The sequence below is a fragment of the Bombina bombina genome, chromosome 3 (assembly GCF_027579735.1).
Source record: "Bombina bombina isolate aBomBom1 chromosome 3, aBomBom1.pri, whole genome shotgun sequence".
Lineage (NCBI taxonomy): Eukaryota > Metazoa > Chordata > Amphibia > Anura > Bombinatoridae > Bombina > Bombina bombina.
In genome coordinates this window covers 441,753,125-441,770,898 of record NC_069501.1, presented here as the reverse complement: position 1 = coordinate 441,770,898, position 17,774 = coordinate 441,753,125, and the positions used below count along the sequence as shown (strand labels likewise).

The 17,774-nt window shown below is 40.5% G+C and overlaps 1 protein-coding gene across 1 annotated transcript in view; it reads right to left on the bottom strand.

The window, feature by feature from the left end:
- The window catches only part of LOC128653403 (centrosomal protein of 164 kDa-like), a 262,023-nt gene that overhangs the window by 126,127 nt on the left and 118,122 nt on the right, over positions 1-17,774 (bottom strand). The window contains exon 26 of the mRNA XM_053706655.1: positions 15,483-15,553. Within this exon, the coding sequence (XP_053562630.1) occupies positions 15,483-15,553 (71 nt within the window). The remainder of the gene's footprint in view (positions 1-15,482; positions 15,554-17,774) is intronic.

Below are 17,774 nucleotides of genomic sequence, written 5' to 3'. Positions count from 1 at the left end.
AGACCATTCTCCCGGATGTAAAGTCTGGCGACTGAGATAATCCGCTTCCCAATTGTCTATACCTGGGATATGAACCGCAGAGATTAGACAGGAGCTGGATTCCGCCTATGCAAGTATCCGAGATACTTCTTGCATAGCTTGAGGACTGCGAGTACCACCTTGATGATTGACATACGCCACGGTTGTGACATTGTCTGTCTGAAAACAAATAAATGATTCTCTCTTCAGAAGAGGCCAGAACTGAAGAGCTCTGAAAATCGCACGGAGTTCCAAAATATTGATTGGTAATCTCGCCTCTTGAGATTTCCAAACCCGCTGCGCTGTCAGAGATCCCCAGACAGCTCCCCAACCTGAAAGACTCGCATCTGTTGAAATCACAGTCCAGGTTGGATGAAGAAAAGAGGCCCCTAGAACTAGGCGATGGTGATCTAACCACCAAGTCAGAGATAGTCGAGTATTGGGATTTAAGGAGATCAATTGTGATATTTTTGTATAATCCCTGCACCAAAGGTTCAGCATACAAAGCTGAAGAGGTCTCATGTGAAAACAAGCAAAGGGGATCGCGTCTGATGCTGCAGTCATGAGACCTAAAACTTCCATGCACATAGCTACTGAAGGGAATGATTGAGACTGAAGGTTCCGACAAGCTGAAACCAATTTCAGACGTCTTTTGTCTGTTAGAGATAAAGTCATGGATACTGAATCTATTTGGAATTCTAAAAAGGTTACCCTTGTCTGAGGAATCAAGGAACTCTTTGGTAAATTGATCCTCCAACCATGTTCCTGAAGAAACAACACAAGTTGATTCGTGTGAGATTCTGCTGAATGTAAAGACTGAGCAAGTACCAAGATATCGTCCAAATAAGGAAACACCGCAATACCCCGCTCTCTGATTACAGAGAGAAGGGCACCGAGAACCTTTGGGAAGATCCTTGGAGCTGTTGCTAGGCCAAAAGGAAGAGCAACAAATTGGTAATGCTTGTCTAGAAAAGAGAATCTCAGGAACTGATAGTGATCTGGATGAATTTGAATATGAAGATAAGCATCCTGTAAGTCTATTGTGGACATATAATGTGTAATGCTCTAACTTACTGCCCCTTTAAGTATGGCCCTCCTCCTTCAGCCTATTTAAGCCAGCACTTCCTCTAACACTCTGCTTAGGTATCTTCAATTGCAGAGAGTTTCCTTCCTGTGCAACTTACTGAAGCCAATCAACTACAGACTGCTGTTGCTCCTCAGTCTGTATCAGCTGCTAACTTACAGGAGCTGCAGCCTTTTTCACTGCTTCTGGATTCACTTTCAGTTTCTCTATAACAGCAGGACACTCCACACTGAAGCTGCATTGTTCCTCTCCTGCTGTCTGGAAAAGCCTTTAACCTTAACTACTGAATTACTGCTGGCAATCACTGCTCTTATGATCTCCTATACAGGACTGCATTCCTTCCATAAGATAAGTTGTTTCCCTTACAATCTATGCTTATGTGTGCTGCTCATTAACTCTCACAAAGTCTGTGCTTGCTATATGTAATACAACAAATCTTACTAGTTCTTTTTGCTAACAGCTCACATACTAATCATCAACTTGTTATAACCTGTTGCTTAAATGGACTGCAATTAACTAACTTTGTCACTAACTGTTATTGATGAACTACTAATCTAAAACAGAGATTGTTTGTTTATTTTTCCATTAATCTCAAGGCAGCCCCTGTGTTCAGATAATGTTTTCACATCTACCCACAACATTAGTATCAGCTGCTAGCCAGCTAACCCTTAATTAACCAGCTATTGCTAGCAGTCTTGCCTGTTCTCTCAGACTCAGACTGCTACTGATAGTTAAATCAATTTGCAGTTTCCTATGGTGTGGTCTCTTGTCAATGATTCCACTCTAACAACAACTGCTAACAAACTCTGATATGACATAATGCCCTTGCAGAACAAAAGGCAGAATAGTCACCATTTTGAATGTTGGTATTCTTACATAACGATTCAAAATTTTTAGATCCAGAACGGGTCTGAAAGAATTCTCTTTCTTTGGTACAATGAACAGATTTGAATAAAACCCCAGACCCCGTTCCCGATATGGAACTGGCACAATTACCCCAGATGACTCCAGGTCTGAAACACATTTCAGAAAAGCCTGAGCCTTTACTGGGTTCACTAGAATGCGTGAGAGAAAGAACCTTCTCACAGGCGGTCTTACCTTGAAACTTATTCTGTACCCTTGAGAAACAATGTTCTGAATCCAATGATTTTGGACTGAATTGATCCAAACATCTTTGAAAAGCCGTTCCATTAGGGGAAGGGCCAGGCTTCTGTTCCTTATTCTGACAAAAGGAACGAAAACGGTTAGCAGCCCTAAATTTACCCTTAGATTTTTTATCCTGAGGCAAAAAAGCTCCCTTCCCCCCAGTGACAGTCGAAATTATAGAATCCAACTGAGAACCAAATAATTTATTACCTTGGAAAGAAAGAGATAGCAACGTTGACTTACAAGTCATATCTGCATTCCAAGATTTAAGCCATAAAGCTCTTCTAGCTAAAATAGCTAAAGACATATACCTGACATCAATTCTAATGATATCAAAAATGGCATCACAAATGAAATTATTAGCATGTTGAAGAGGCTTAACAATGCTATATACATTATGATCTGGTACTTGTTGCGCTAAAGCCTCCAACCAAAAAGTTGAAGCTGCAGCAACATCAGCCAAAGAAATAGCAGGCCTAAGAAGATTACCTGAACATAAATAAGCCTTCCTTAGAAAAGATTCAAGCTTCCTATCTAAAGGATCTTTAAAAGAAGTACTATCTGCCGTAGGAATAGTAGTACGTTTAGCAAGAGTAGAGATAGCCCCATCAACTTTGGGGATTTTTTTCCCAAAACTCCAATCTATCAGCCGGCAAAGGGTACAGTCTCTTAACCTTAAAGAAGGAGTAAATGAAGTACCCAAACTATTCCATTCCCTAGAAATTACATCTGAAATAGCATCAGGAACTGGAAAAACCTCTGGAAAAAACGAATTTAAACGTTTACTGGTTTTAATATCAAGAGGACTAGACTCCTCCATATCTAATGCAATCAACACCTCTTTAAGTAAAGAACGAATAAACTCCATCTTAAATAAATATGAAGATTTGTCAGTGTCAATATCTGAGGCAGAATCTTCTGAACCAGACTCCTCATCAGAAATAGATAAATCAGAATGTTGGTGGTCATTTAAAAATGCATCTAATTTATGAGAAGTTTTAAAAGACCTTTTACGTTTATTAGTAGGTGATATAACAGACAGGGCCTTCTGAATAGAATTAGAAACAAATTCTCTTACATTAACAGGAATATCCTGAACATTAGATGTTGAAGGAACAACAACAGGTAATGGACTACTATTAATGGAAATATTGTCTGCTTTTGAAAGTTTATTATGACAACTAACACAAACTACAGCCGGAGGAACAGTTACCACAAGTTTACAACAAATGCACTTAGCTTTGGTAGAACCGACATCAGGCAGCAGCATTCCAGAAGTAGATTCTGATACAGGGTCAGATTGCGACATCTTGCAATATGTAATAGAAAAAACAACATATAAAGCAAAATTATCAAATTCCTTAAATGACAGTTTCAGGAATGGGAAAAAATGCAAACAGAATAAGCCTCTGGAAACCAGAAGCAAAAAGAAACAAAGACTTAAATAATGTAAAAAAAACTGGCGCCAAGTATGACGCCCACAACTGACAAAATATTTTTTGGCGCCAAAAACGTCTGCAACAAACATGAGCGTCATAGATGACGCAACTATGTGAAAACTCTCGGCGTCAACTACGACGCCGGAAATGACGTCAATAACGTCAACAAACGTAATTTTCGCGCCAAAAAGTCTCGCGCCAAAAATGACGCAATAAATCCAAGCATTTTTTGCACCCGCGAGCCTAACAGCCCGCAATTTAGAAAGAAAAGTCAAATTGAAAAAAAATTTCAGGTAAGAAATTTTTTTATTCATATGCATTTCCCAAAAATGAAAACTGACAGTCTGTAAGGAAATATACTGATTAACCTGAATCATGGCAAATATAAGTATAAAATATATATTTAGAACTTTACATATAAAGTGCCAAACCATAGCTGAGAGTGTCAAATAAAATAAGACATACTTACCAAAAGACACTCATCTACATATAGTAGATAGCCAAACCAGTACTGAAACAAGAATCAGCAGAGGTAATGGTATATAAGAGTATATCGTCGATCTGAAAAGGGAGGTAGGAGAAGAATCTCTACGACCGATAACAGAGAACCTACGAAATAGATCCCCAATAGGATGACCATAGCATTCAATAAGCAATACTCCCTTCTCATCCCTCTGTTATTCACTGCACTCTGAGAGGAAAACCGGGCTTCAGCATGCTGGGAAGCGCATATTAACGTAGAAATCTAGCACAAACTTACTTCACCACCTCCATAGGAGGCAAAGTTTGTAAAACTGAATTGTGGGTGTGGTGGGGGGTGTATTTATAGGCATTTTGAGGTTTGGGAAACTTTGCCCCTCCTGGTAGGAATGTATATCCCATACGTCACTAGCTCATGGACTCTTGCCAATTACATGAAAGAAAATGTATTCTCCAACCATGGTGCTGAAGAAACAAGAAAAGTCTGTTGGTGTGAGATACTGCTAAATGAAAAGATGGAGCCTGTACCAAGATATCGTCCAGGTAAGGAAACACTGAAATACCCTGGGCTCTTGTCACAGACAAGAGAGAACACACAGGACAAATATATCTATAAATAGATTCAATTTAAGATACATTATAGTCTAAAGGTTATTCATCCTGAAATATTGATTAGTTTTTAATTATAAAGCAAGATGCTATATATTCATGGTTGTCAAGTTTATTTCTTTGGTAAATTATTCCACTAATCTATTTCACAATGTAATGCTCAAAAGGTTTCTGTCAGAATATTTTGGGCAATTTATCTATCGTGAAGATATTATCACATAATTGGTTTTGTAGTTCCCAAAACTGTGAATTTTGTCTGTAGAAATAACATGCCCCTTCTTCACAGAAAAAATGTTATAAAATAAAACAGAGATGAGAAATAGACCTTAAACGGACATAATCATGAAAGAAAACTTTTGGGTTTCAGATATAGCATGCTATTTTCAGGTTTCAGATTTACTTTTATTATCAAATTAGCTTTGCTTTCATCATATCCTTTGCTGAATTAGATCAATGCTCTACTGGGGCCTAGCTGAACACATTGGGTGAGACAGTGACAATCAAATTAGATAAGAGAAGTAATTTGGAAAATTGTAAAAAATTGCATGATCTTTCTGAATCATGAAAGTTTAATTTTGACTTTACTGTCCCTTTAATGTCATTGCTACCCTGCAAATGTACACATAATTAACCCATAGTAAGTTTTACTAAGCTGAATGAATAGAAGATTGTTTGGAGTGGAATAGATCTGCACATGGACCTAAGGTAGGGGCAACCATTAAAACATGTTATTGTTTTAGCTTAAAGGGACACTGAACCCAATTTTTTTCTTTTGTAATTCAGAAAGAGCATGCAATTTTAAGCAACTTTCTAATTTACTCCTATTATCAATTTTTCTTCGTTCTCTTGCTATCATTATTTGAAAAAGAAGGCAAGTTTTTTTTTGGTTTCAGTACTCTGGACAGCACTTTTTTATTGGTGGATGAATTTATCCACCAATCAGCAAGGACAACCCAGGTTGTTCACCAAAAATGGGCCGGCATCTAAACTTACATTCTTGAATTTCAAATAAAGATACCAAGGGAATAAAGAAAATTTGATAATAGGAGTAAATTAGAAAGTTTCTTAAAATTTCATGCTCAATCTGAATCATGAAAGAAAAATTTTGGGTACAGTGTCCCTTTAATAAAACTATTTAAATTGTTATTATTAAAGTAATCATTTGACTATTTCCAATAAAATACAGCTGAAAAGTTGATCAAATATGAATGATTAACCTATAAACTGGAGATAGTTCACCTCCCAATTATTTCTATTCATTTCAATGATCTATCTATGCATATCTAATGATATATAACCAAAATCAGTAATGGTCTGATATAACTTGAAAAATAATCTGAAAAACAAAATTTATGCTTACCTGATAAATGTATTTCTTTCTTGACACGGTGAGTCCACGGATCATCTAATTACTATTGGTAATATCACTACTGCCCAGGAGGAAGCGGCAAAGAGCACCCCAGAAAAGCTGTTAAATATCAACCCCCTTCCCTCCAACCCCAGTCATTCGACCGAAGCAAGTAGAGAAAGGAAGCAACAAGGTGCAGAAGTGTCTGAAGTTTATAACAAAAAACCCTGTCTGTGGACTCACTGTGTCAAGAAATAAATACATTTATCAGGTAAGCATAAATTTTGTTTTCTTTCTAATGACACGGTGAGTGCACGGATCATCTAATTACTATTGGGAATCAATAACCAAGCTAGAGGACATAGATGATAGGGAGGGACAACACAGGGAACCTAAACGGAAGGCACCACTGCTTGAAGAACCTTTCTCCCAAAAGAAGTCTCAGCCGAGGCAAAAGTATCAAATTTATAGAATTTAGAAAAAGTGTGAAGAGAGGACCAAGTTGCAGCCTTGCAAATCTGTTCAACAAGCTTTATTTTTGAATGCCCAGGAAGAGGAAACAGTCCTTGTAGAATGAGCCGTAACTCTCTCAGGAGGCTGCTATCCAGCAGTTTCATAGGCCAAGCGAATGATACTCTTCAGCAACAAAGAAAGAGAAATAGCCGTAGCTTTCTGCCCCTTACATTTTCCAGAGAAAACCACAAACCGAGCAGAAGACTGACGAAAATCTTTAGTCGCCTGTAAATAGAATTTCAATGCACGCACCACGTCCAGATTGTGCAGCAGACGTTCCTTCTGAGAAGAAGGGTTAGGACACAAGGATAATGCTCTGATCTGAAACCACTTTAGGGAGGAACCATAACTTAGTACGCAAAACTACCTTGTCCGAATGAAAAATAAGGTAAGGAGACTCATACTGTAATGCCGAGAGTTATGAAACTCTACGAGCAAATGAAATAGCAACAAGAAACAAAACCTTCCAAGATAACAGCTTAATATCTAGGGAATACATAGGCTCAAACGGAGCCTATTGAAGAACTTTAAGAACTAAATTAAGACTCCAAGGAGGAGTAACCGGCTTAAACACAGGCCTGATTCTGACCAAGGCTTGACAGAACGATTGCACGTCTGGTACATCCGCCAGACGTTTATGTAACAAAATAGATAAGGCAGATATTTGACCCTTTAGGGAACTTGCCGATAAACCCTTCTCCAAATCCTCTTGGAGAATAGACAAAATTCTAGGAATCCGAACTCTACTTCAAGAGTAGCCTTTGGATTCACACCAATGCAGATATTTACGCCATATCTTATGGTAAATCTTTCTAGTCACAGGCTTACAAGTCTGAATCATGGTCTCAATGACCGACTCTGAAAATCCACGCTTAGATAAAATTAAGCGTTCAATCTCCAAGCAGTCAGCTTCAAAGAAACTAAATTTGGATGAAGGAATGGCCCTTGAAGTAGAAGGTCCTTTCTCAACGGAAGTCTCCAAGGTGGAAGAGATGACATCGCCACCAGGTCTGCATACCAGATCCTGCAAGGCCACACCGGTGCTATGAGGATCACCGACACCCTCTCCTGTTTGATTCAAGCAATGACTCGAGGGAGGAGAGCAAACGCCTGAGGATCCCTTGACCTTGACCTGTACCTCGGAAGCTTGGCATTCTGCCGAGATGCCATGAGATCCAGCTCCGGCTGTCCCCATTTGAGAATCAAGCTGGAAAACATTTCCGGATGGAGTTCCCACTCCCCCGGGTGAAAGGTCTGTCTACTCAGAAAATCCACCTCCCAGTTGTACACTCCTGGGATGTGGATCGCCGACAGGCAGTAGTTGTGGGACTCCCCCCACTGAATTATCTTGGCTACCTCTACCATGGCCATGGTCAAGGAACTCCATGTTACCCCCTGATGGTTAATGTAAGCCACCAAAGTTATGTTGTTCGACTGGAACCTGATAAACCAGGCCGAGGCCAACTGAGGCCAGGCCAGAAGAGCATTGAAGATTGCTCTCAGCTCCAGAATGTTAATGGGTAAAACAGACTCCGACTGAGTCCATGTCCCCTGAGCATTTAGAGAGCCCCAGACTGCTCCCTATCCCAGTAGGCTGGTGTCCGTTGTCACAATCACCCAGGTGGGTCTGCGAAAGCAGGTTCCCTGGGAGAGATGTTCCTGAGACAACCACCAAAGAAGAGAATCCCTTGTCTCCTGCTCCAGATGTACTTGTGGAGACAGGTCCGCATATTCTCCGTTCCACTGCCTGAGCATGCATAACTGCAGAGGTCTGAGGTGGAAAGGGGCAAACAGGATGATGTCCATGGCTGCTACCATCAGACCGATTACCTCCATGCATTGAGCCACTGATGGCCGAGGAGAGGACTGAAGCGCGCTAGACAGGAATCGGAAATCTTTGATTTCCTGACTTCTGTCAGAAAAATTTTCATTGATAAGGAATCTATTATGTTTCCCAAGAAAATTACTCTTGTAGTTGGAACTAAGGAACGCTTTTCCAAATTCACCTTCCATCCGTGAGATCGCAGGAAAGATAACATTTCCGTGTGGGATTTTGCTTGTTGAAAGGATGGCGCCTGAACCAGAATGTCGTCCAGATAAGGCGCCACTGCAATGCCCCGCAATCGGAGCACTGCCAACAGGAATCCCAGAACCTTTGAGAAAATTCTGGGAGCTGTGGCAAGGCCAAATGGAAGAGTCACAAACTGGAAGTGTTGGTCTAGAAATGCAAACCTCAGGAACTTATGATGGTCCCTGCGTCCTTTAAATCTACCGTTGTCATAAATTGGCCCTCTTGAACGAAGGGAAGAATGGAACAAATAGTTTCCATCTTGAAGGACGGCACTCTGAGGAATTTGTTTAGACTTTTGAGATCTAATATTGGTCTGAAGGTTCCCTCTTTTTTGGGAACCAAGAACAGATTGGAGTAAAATCCCAGACCCTGATCCTGCATTGGAACAGGCACTATCACCCCCAGGTCGGAAAGATCTTGAACACAGTATAAGAACGCCTCTCTTTATCTGGTCTACAGATAATCTTGAGAGAAGAAACCTGCCCCTGAGGGGGGGGGACAGTTTTGAACTCTAGATTGTATCCCTGGGACACGATGTCCACCGCACAGGGATCCTGAACAGCCCGAACCCAAGCCTGAGCGAAGAAGGATAGTCTGCCCCCCACAAGATCCGGTACCGGATGGGGGGCAGATCCTTCATGCTAACTTTGAGTCACTGGCTGGCTTCTTAGCTTGCTTTCCCTTGTTCCACAACTGGTTGGACCTCCAGGAAGGCTTGGACTGTTCTTGTTTTGTAGAGGGAGATGAAGGCTTACCCTTGAAGTTTCGAAAGGAACGAAAATTAATCTGACGTCCCTTCTGCTTATTCCTCTTATCCTGAGGGAGGAAATTACCTTTTCCTCCCGTAATGTCGGAAATAATCTCAGCCAAACCCGGCCCAAACAAGGTCTTTCCCTTGTAAGGGATTGCCAAAAGTTTAGACTTAGATGACACATTCACAGACCAGGACTTCAACCATAAGGCTCTGCGAGCCAATAGAGCAAAACCAGAAATGTTTGCTCCTAGTTTAATAACCTGTAGGGAGGCATCCGTAATAAAAGAATTGGCTGTCAGGGTTTTTTCCCTGTTGTGTTTGCCATGTGCTGCTGGCAGCCATTTTACTCACCTCTCTTCCTGACTTGGTGCATTGTGGGGGATACTGCTAATTTCCTGCACTTCCTTTTATGGCCAGACTGGTGTGCATCATCCATGTGAGACAGGATGCAGTCTCAGAACTGTGATATCATCACTTATTATTTAAAGGGCCTCTGTTCAGTATGCTTTACCTTTGCGTTGTCTCAGACCTGTTTGTGAGATTTCCTGTGTATTACCTGGCTGCCTGACGTCCTTCCTGATCCCTGGCTTGTTCCTGACTCTGCTGTTTTCCTTGTTCCTGATTCCGGCTCGTCTGACTATTCGCTTTGGCTCCTGACTCGTCTCGTCTGACTACCAGCTCTGGTTTTGACTCCTGGCTTGTTATTTGACTTGTGGACTTTTTATTATTTTTTGCTATTAAAAAAAGGTGTGATTATTTTTGCACTTCTCGTCTCAGTCTGATTCCTGGCACCCTGACATTGGCCAACTTAAGGCCTGGATCTCTTCGAGGGGAGTGTCTGTCTGAATAAAATCAGACAACGCATCAAACCAGTATGCTGCTACACTAGTGACAGTAGCAATACACACTGCAGGTTGCCATTGTAAACCTTGGTGTACATACATTTTCTTGAGTAACCCCTCTAATTTCTTGTCCATAGGATCCTTGAAGAAACAACTATCTTCTATGGGTATAGTGGTCCTCTTAGCTAGCGGTAGAAATTGCCCCTTCCACCTTGGGTACTGTCTGCCAAGACTCCTTGATAGAGTCTGCTATAGGAAACATCTTCTTAAATATAGGGGCCGGAGAAAAAGGGATACCTGCTCTCTCCCATTCCCTAGCAATAATCTCTGTAGCTCGATCTGGTACAGGAAAAACCTCCACCATGGAAGGTATATCAAAATACTTGTTTAGTTTACTAGACTTCTTAGGATTGACTACGACAGTAGTGTCAGAGTCGTCCAGGGTAGCTAAAACCTCCTTAAGTAACAAACAGAGGTGTTCAAGCTTAAACCTGAAAGAAACAACTTCAGTATCAGCCAAAGGAATTACACTGTCTGAGTCTGAGATTTCACGCTCAGATGCCACCGGAGTATCTTCCTCCTCAGATTTCTGGGAAAGGGCATTCGGAATAGCCACTACTGTGTCAGCAACCTTAACTGATTGTTTACATTTCCTCTTGCGCTTTCCCTGCAGCATGGGAAAAGCAGACCATGCATCAGATACCGCTGAAGACATTAGGGAAGCGATGTCTTGCAAGGTAACTCCAGGAGTAATAGAGGAAGCGCAGGGCACTGGCTGTATGGACGCTAAATTTTTGGACGCTTGAGGAGAAAGCTGCGGCATATCTTGAACATTGTCAGAAGACTACTGAACAGCATCCGCCTTAGACAATGTTGGCTAAGGAAAAAGTCTATCCCTGTAATGTAAAGTTCTCTCAATACATGAGGAACAGAAAGGGGTTGGTGGTTCCACATTAGCATTAAAACAAAGTACATGTAACATCTTGCAGGGCCTCTTGGTCCATCTTTATTCACCAATAAACAGGATAAATAAATAAGCAAAAGTAATCTTTTATTTAGAAAATACACCTCAAAAAAATGTTACTGTTGCTTTAAATTTTAAAACGAAACTGCTTTATTTTTTCAGCAATAAAAATATAAGGTAGCACAAAAACCACTCCGGACAACCTCTACACCTCAGCTTAGCTGAGGTGCTTACCTGCCTGACAGTGATTATCCTGCTAGAAAATCCGGACTCAACTGCTATCTTTATGCAAATGAAGACCGGTAACCGTAATTCAGCTAGTGTCTGTGACGCAGCTATAACTCCGCTCTGTAACACAGGAAATGAAAAAGAAAAAAGGCGCACAACAGAAAAGCCGCCTCAGCTAGCCCCGCCCATCGTGGGCGTTACAATAACCTCCTGATCGTCTAAAAGTATTACCAAAGCCGCAGGGAATAAAACACCACCTCTGAGCCATATCTCTTTGTCCCCAGTGCCTGCTATTGCTGCCCATAATAAAACGATCCCACAAGTAATAGGTGAATTCTCTTGTCCCACAATCTATTATAAAGTGCCATCCTTTATTTTCTGCAATGTGTCCCAGAAAAAAATAAAGTTAGCACTTACCTTTAGATTTCTGCCAGGCAGCACGGCAGCTCACTAGGTTTGAGAAGGTCAGCTCCCTCACATGGACCTGTGGATAAAAACAAATACTGAGTAATCTTACTTAGGCTTTCAATGTTAGGGCAGCATTAAATACATGGGAGGTGCAGTGAGGATTGTACCCCACAAGTTCCCATTGCTTGAAAGCCACCACTGCTCTACTGAAGAGACTGATATGGACTATGGCTACACCCTAGGACAAAGCAGAACAATCTTGCACTGCTTGATAAATAATAAAATCTTGCTTGAAGAATCTTCTTATCAACACCTAACTTTACCACTTCCTTACACTAACGCAGACAAAGAGAATGACTGGGGTTGGAGGGAAGGGAGGTGATATTTAACAGCTTTGCTGTGGTGCTCTTTGCCGCCTCCTGCTGGGTAGGAGTGATATTCCCAATAGTAATTAGATGATCCGTGGACTCACCGTGTCATTAGAAAGTTATTATTCTAAAAATGAAACCATGATTTAAATAGATTTAAACTGGTCTTACTGACTAGTGATTTAAATCATGACTTAAATCAATCTGGCAAATCAAATCCACCCTGCCTCCTGTCACAGAAGAAATTATATAATCTAACCCAGTACCAAACATCTTTCCCTAAAAAGAAAGACAAAAGTCTGGATTTGGAAACCATATCAGCTAACTAGGACTTGAACTACAAATTCCTTGTAGAAATAACTGCTAATGACATACTCTTGGAATTAACCTTAAAGGAATAGTCAAAATAAAACTTTCATGATTCAGATAGAGCATGCAATTTTAAGCAACTTTCTAATTTAGTCCTATTATTATTTTTCTTCATTCTATTGGTATCTTTATTTGAATGTAAGCTTAGGAGCCGGCCCATTTTTGGTTCAGAACCTAGGTAGCGCTTTCTAAATGGTGGCTAAATGTAGCCACCAATCAGCAAGTGCTACCCAGGTTCTGAACCAAAAATGGGCCGGCTCCTATGCGTACATTCTTGCTTTTTCAAATAAATCAAATCAAGAGAACGAAAAAAATTGATAATAGGACTAAATTAGAAAGTTGCTTAAAATTGCCTGCTCTATCTGAATCATGAAAGGTTAATTTTGACTAGACTATTCCTTTAATTCTGACAAAAACTGCATCACAAATGAAAGCATTGTCAGACATCAGTAGACCCAAAAGGTCTAGAAAACCTTCACTAGCAGAATCATCCAAAAACTGCTCAGAAGGACTCTCTAACCAAACAGAAGAAGACGCAAACAAATAGGCAATGCTAAATACTGTTCTAAAAGGAAAACCTGCTTGCTGAAAAGCCCTCATATATTTTCTATCCATAGGATCCTTAAAAGAACAAAGGAATGGTAGTAAGCATAGCCAAGGTAGATATAGCCCCATCCTCCTTAGGAACTGTTTCCCAAAGCTCAACTTTAGAAGCTGGCAAAGGATACATTTTCTTAAACCTATCTGAAGGATTAAAAGGGCCGCCAGACTTATACTAACCCTTAGAAACTCTCTCAGAGACAGGAAAATGACTTAGCAGTAGTTTTAATGTTTAAAAGACTTGTCCTCAGATACTTAAGGATCTTGAAAACCTAAAGTACATAAAAGTTCTGTTAAACGAGAATGAATATGATCAACCTTAAAGGGACACTGAACCCCAAAAAAATAATTTCGTGATTCAGATAGAGCATGAAATTTTAAGCAACTTTCTAATTTACTCCTATTATCACATTTTCTTTATTCTCTTGGTATCTTTATTTGAAATGCAAGAATGTAAGTTTAAATGCCGGCCCATTTTTGGTGAACAACCTGGGTTGTCCTGGCTGATTGGTAGTTAAATTCATCCACCAATAAAAAAGTGCTGTCCAGAGTACTGAACCAAGAAAAAAAGATTAGATGCCTTCTTTTTCAAATAAAGCTAGAAAGAGAACGAAGAAAAATTGATAATAGGACTAAATTAGAAAGTTGCTTAAAATTGCATGCTCTATCTAAATCACAAAAGAAAAAATTTGGGTTCAATGTCCCTTTAAATAGAATAGAGGATGACTCAGAATCATGATCCAAAACAAACTCCTGATCATCAGATAATATCTCACCCTCAGAAGATGAATCAGCTGAACCCGGATCCTAAACATTCTGTAATACAGGCTTAGAGGGTAGATCATGAACTAATCTTTTACACTTACTTGAAGAGGGCATAGCCGCCAGCATTACGGATACAGTAGAGCGTACAAAATTCTTGAATACTGGAGAAAAATCTGTAGAACTTCCCTGTGTGGAACAAACAATAGGAGGGCAGATACCTTTAGAAGCAAGGCATTAGTCTGATTAGAATGCATAATAACATTTAAACAAGGATTGCACAGCTGAGTTGGAGGCAACACATCATCAAGATTACTGTAAACACATTTTACATTGGTAGTAAAGTGTTCAGAGGAATTAGCTTCTAAAGAAGTTTCAGAGAGACACAGAAGATTCCATAAGTGAAAACTAAAACAGAGATGGAACACGTGTGTAAACAATGTGATTTAAATATACTAAAGTGACCACAAAAAAAAAAAAAAAAAAACATACACAAGTAAAAAAACAACAACTGACACACGCTCTCTCGACTAGCCGACAAACGCAAACTGACATGCATAGATGAGCCGACGTGTGCAAACTCACTGAGCCGACATGCTCTATCCCGACATAATTAATGCGGGGGTATTAACAAATACATATTAAATATTATCCTCAGGTTGTAGAGTACAATAGAGTACAAACTATATAGCCCAACTGGCTAAATGAGTGCACCTAAATAAAAATATGTACTTACCCATAGGCACCCAACTACTGGACATCTAACCAGGATAAAGTAGATAGCCAAACCAGTGCGAAACATAAAAGCAGAGTATATGGAATAGGAGTATACCGATGACCCAACAGGAGGAGGCTAAGGACAAGTCCCTGAGACACCTGTGGAAGGTTTATGACTAACTCAATACGGTAGTAATTATGCTACTACACCGTAATTCCAATACATCCCTCCGTCTAACAGCAGCTCTCTGAGGAGAATGAGTCTCAAATCAGTCCGAGAATCCCTCTCACAGGAGATCAGAAGCACCATCATTCTTCACCTTCCTCCAACAGAAGCAAAGACAAGATTAGCTTAAGAATCTTTGCCTCCTCATAGTGGCCAGGAAGAGAAATTATGAGGAGTAATGGATCATTAACTCTCACCACCTGTGTGTGTATGTATATATATATATATATATATATATATATATATATATATATATATATATATATATAAAATAATTGCAGATGCATTAATAATTAGTTAAATTCAAAATCAAATACTTATTAAAATGATTAAGGATATAAAGTAACCCTCAATTCTGAGCCATTACACAACCCTCTGCCCATTGCATATAGAGGGAGACTGAGATATAAAAGTATGAAGGAAACAGACAGAAAGAGGAAAAGGTGTACTTTAAAACTTCAGGAAGCCGCTAGAATAATAGCATACAAGTCCACCGCTACATCATTTTCAGTACAAGCTGAATAAAGTAAGCTTACTTAGTCAATATGTCCTCATTGCCCTCTGTATATACTGGTGACTGGGGATGTTCAGAGCTATCCTTATGCAGCTGAAAATGATGGAATCAAAAAGAAAAAGGTCAGGTAGTTCCACAAAATCAATGGCCCATGCAATCATAGCACAATTCTAAGAAACGGCATTTAAACATTTAAAAGGAACCTCAAGACAAGGCACATTGCAGAATGACAAACCCAAGCACCAATTACATTGTTTTCTTGATAAAAAAAGCTGAGACATAGAAGGAATGAAAAGAACATTGGCATGAAGGGAATCTAGGCACACAGGCATTGGAGAGAACCCAGGCATGCAGGTATCTAAATAGCCAGGCAATAGGAAGAATAGAGGCATAGAAAAAAAGTGATGAGCCTGGACTCAAAACAAATGGAAAGAACAGTAATACATAAGAAATAAAAAGACCCCAGAAATACACAAAAACAGAATTTATGCTTACCTGATAAATTACTTTCTCCAACGGTGTGTCCGGTCCACGGCGTCATCCATAACTTGAGGGAATATTCTCTTCCCCAACAGGAAATGGCAAAGAGCACAGCAAAAGCTGTCCATATAGTCCCTCCTAGGCTCCGCCCACCCCAGTCATTCGACCGACGGACAGGAGAAAAAACCGGAGAAACCATAAGGTGCCGTGGTGACTGTAGTTAAAGAAAGAAATTCATCAAACCTGATTAAAAAACCAGGGCGGGCCGTGGACCGGACACACCGTTGGAGAAAGTAATTTATCAGGTAAGCATAAATTCTGTTTTCTCCAACATTGGTGTGTCCGGTCCACGGCGTCATCCATAACTTGTGGGAACCAATACCAAAGCTTTAGGACACGGATGAAGGGAGGGAGCCAATCAGGTTACCTAAACAGAAGGCACCACGGCTTGCAAAACCTTTCTCCCAAAAATAGCCTCTGAAGAAGCAAAAGTATCAAATTTGTAGAATTTGGCAAAAGTGTGCAGGGAAGACCAAGTCGCTGCCTTACATATCTGATCAACAGAAGCCTCGTTCTTGAAGGCCCATGTGGAAGCCACAGCCCTAGTAGAGTGAGCTGTGATGCGTTCAGGAGGCTGCCATCCGGCAGTCTCGTAAGCCAAACGGATGATGCTTTTCAGCCAAAAGGAAAGAGAGGTAGCAGTAGCTTTTTGACCTCTCCTCTTGCCAGAATAAACGACAAACAGAGAAGACGTTTGTCTGAAATCCTTTGTTGCTTCTAAATAGAACTTTAAAGCACGAACTACATCTAAATTGTGTAACAAACGTTCCTTCTTTGAAACTGGATTCGGACACAAAGAAGGCACAACTATTTCCTGGTTAATATTCTTGTTGGAAACAACCTTTGGAAGGAAACCAGGTTTAGTACGCAAAACAACCTTATCTGAATGGAACACCAGATAGGGCGGATTACACTGCAAAGCAGATAACTCAGAAACTCTTCTAGCAGAAGAAATAGCAACCAAAAACAGAACCTTTCCAAGATAACATCTTGATATCTATGGAATGTAGAGGTTCAAACGGAACCCCTTGAAGAACTGAAAGAACTAAATTCAGACTCCAGGGAGGAGTCAAAGGTCTGTAAACAGGCTTGATCCTGACCAAAGCCTGAACAAAAGCTTGAACATCAGGCACAGCTGCCAGTCGTTTGTGTAACAAGACAGATAAAGCAGAAATCTGTCCCTTTAGAGAACTCGCTGATAATCCTTTATCCAAACCTTCTTGGAGAAAGGAAAGGATCCTAGGAATTTTGATCTTACTCCATGAGAATCCCTTGGATTCACACCAACAGATATATATTTTCCATATTTTATGGTAAATTTTTCTAGTTACAGGTTTTCTGGCTTGTACCAGAGTATCTATTACAGAATCCGAAAAACCACGCTTAGATAAAATCAAGCGTTCAATTTCCAAGCCGTTAGCTGGAGGGAAACTAGATTTGGATGTTCGAATGGACCCTGTACTAGAAGATCCTGTCTCAAAGGTAGCTTCCATGGTGGAGCCGATGACATATTCACCAGGTCTGCATACCAAGTCCTGCGTGGCCACGCAGGAGCTATCAAGATCACCGAGGCCCTCTCCTGCTTGATCCTGGCTACCAGCCTGGGAATGAGAGGAAACGGTTGAAACACATAAGCTAGGTTGAAGGTCCAAGGCGCTACTAATGCATCCACTAGAGACGCCTTGGGATCCCTGGATCTGGACCCGTAGCAAGGAACCTTGAAGTTCTGACGAGACGCCATCAGATCCATGTCTGGAATGCCCCATAATTGAGT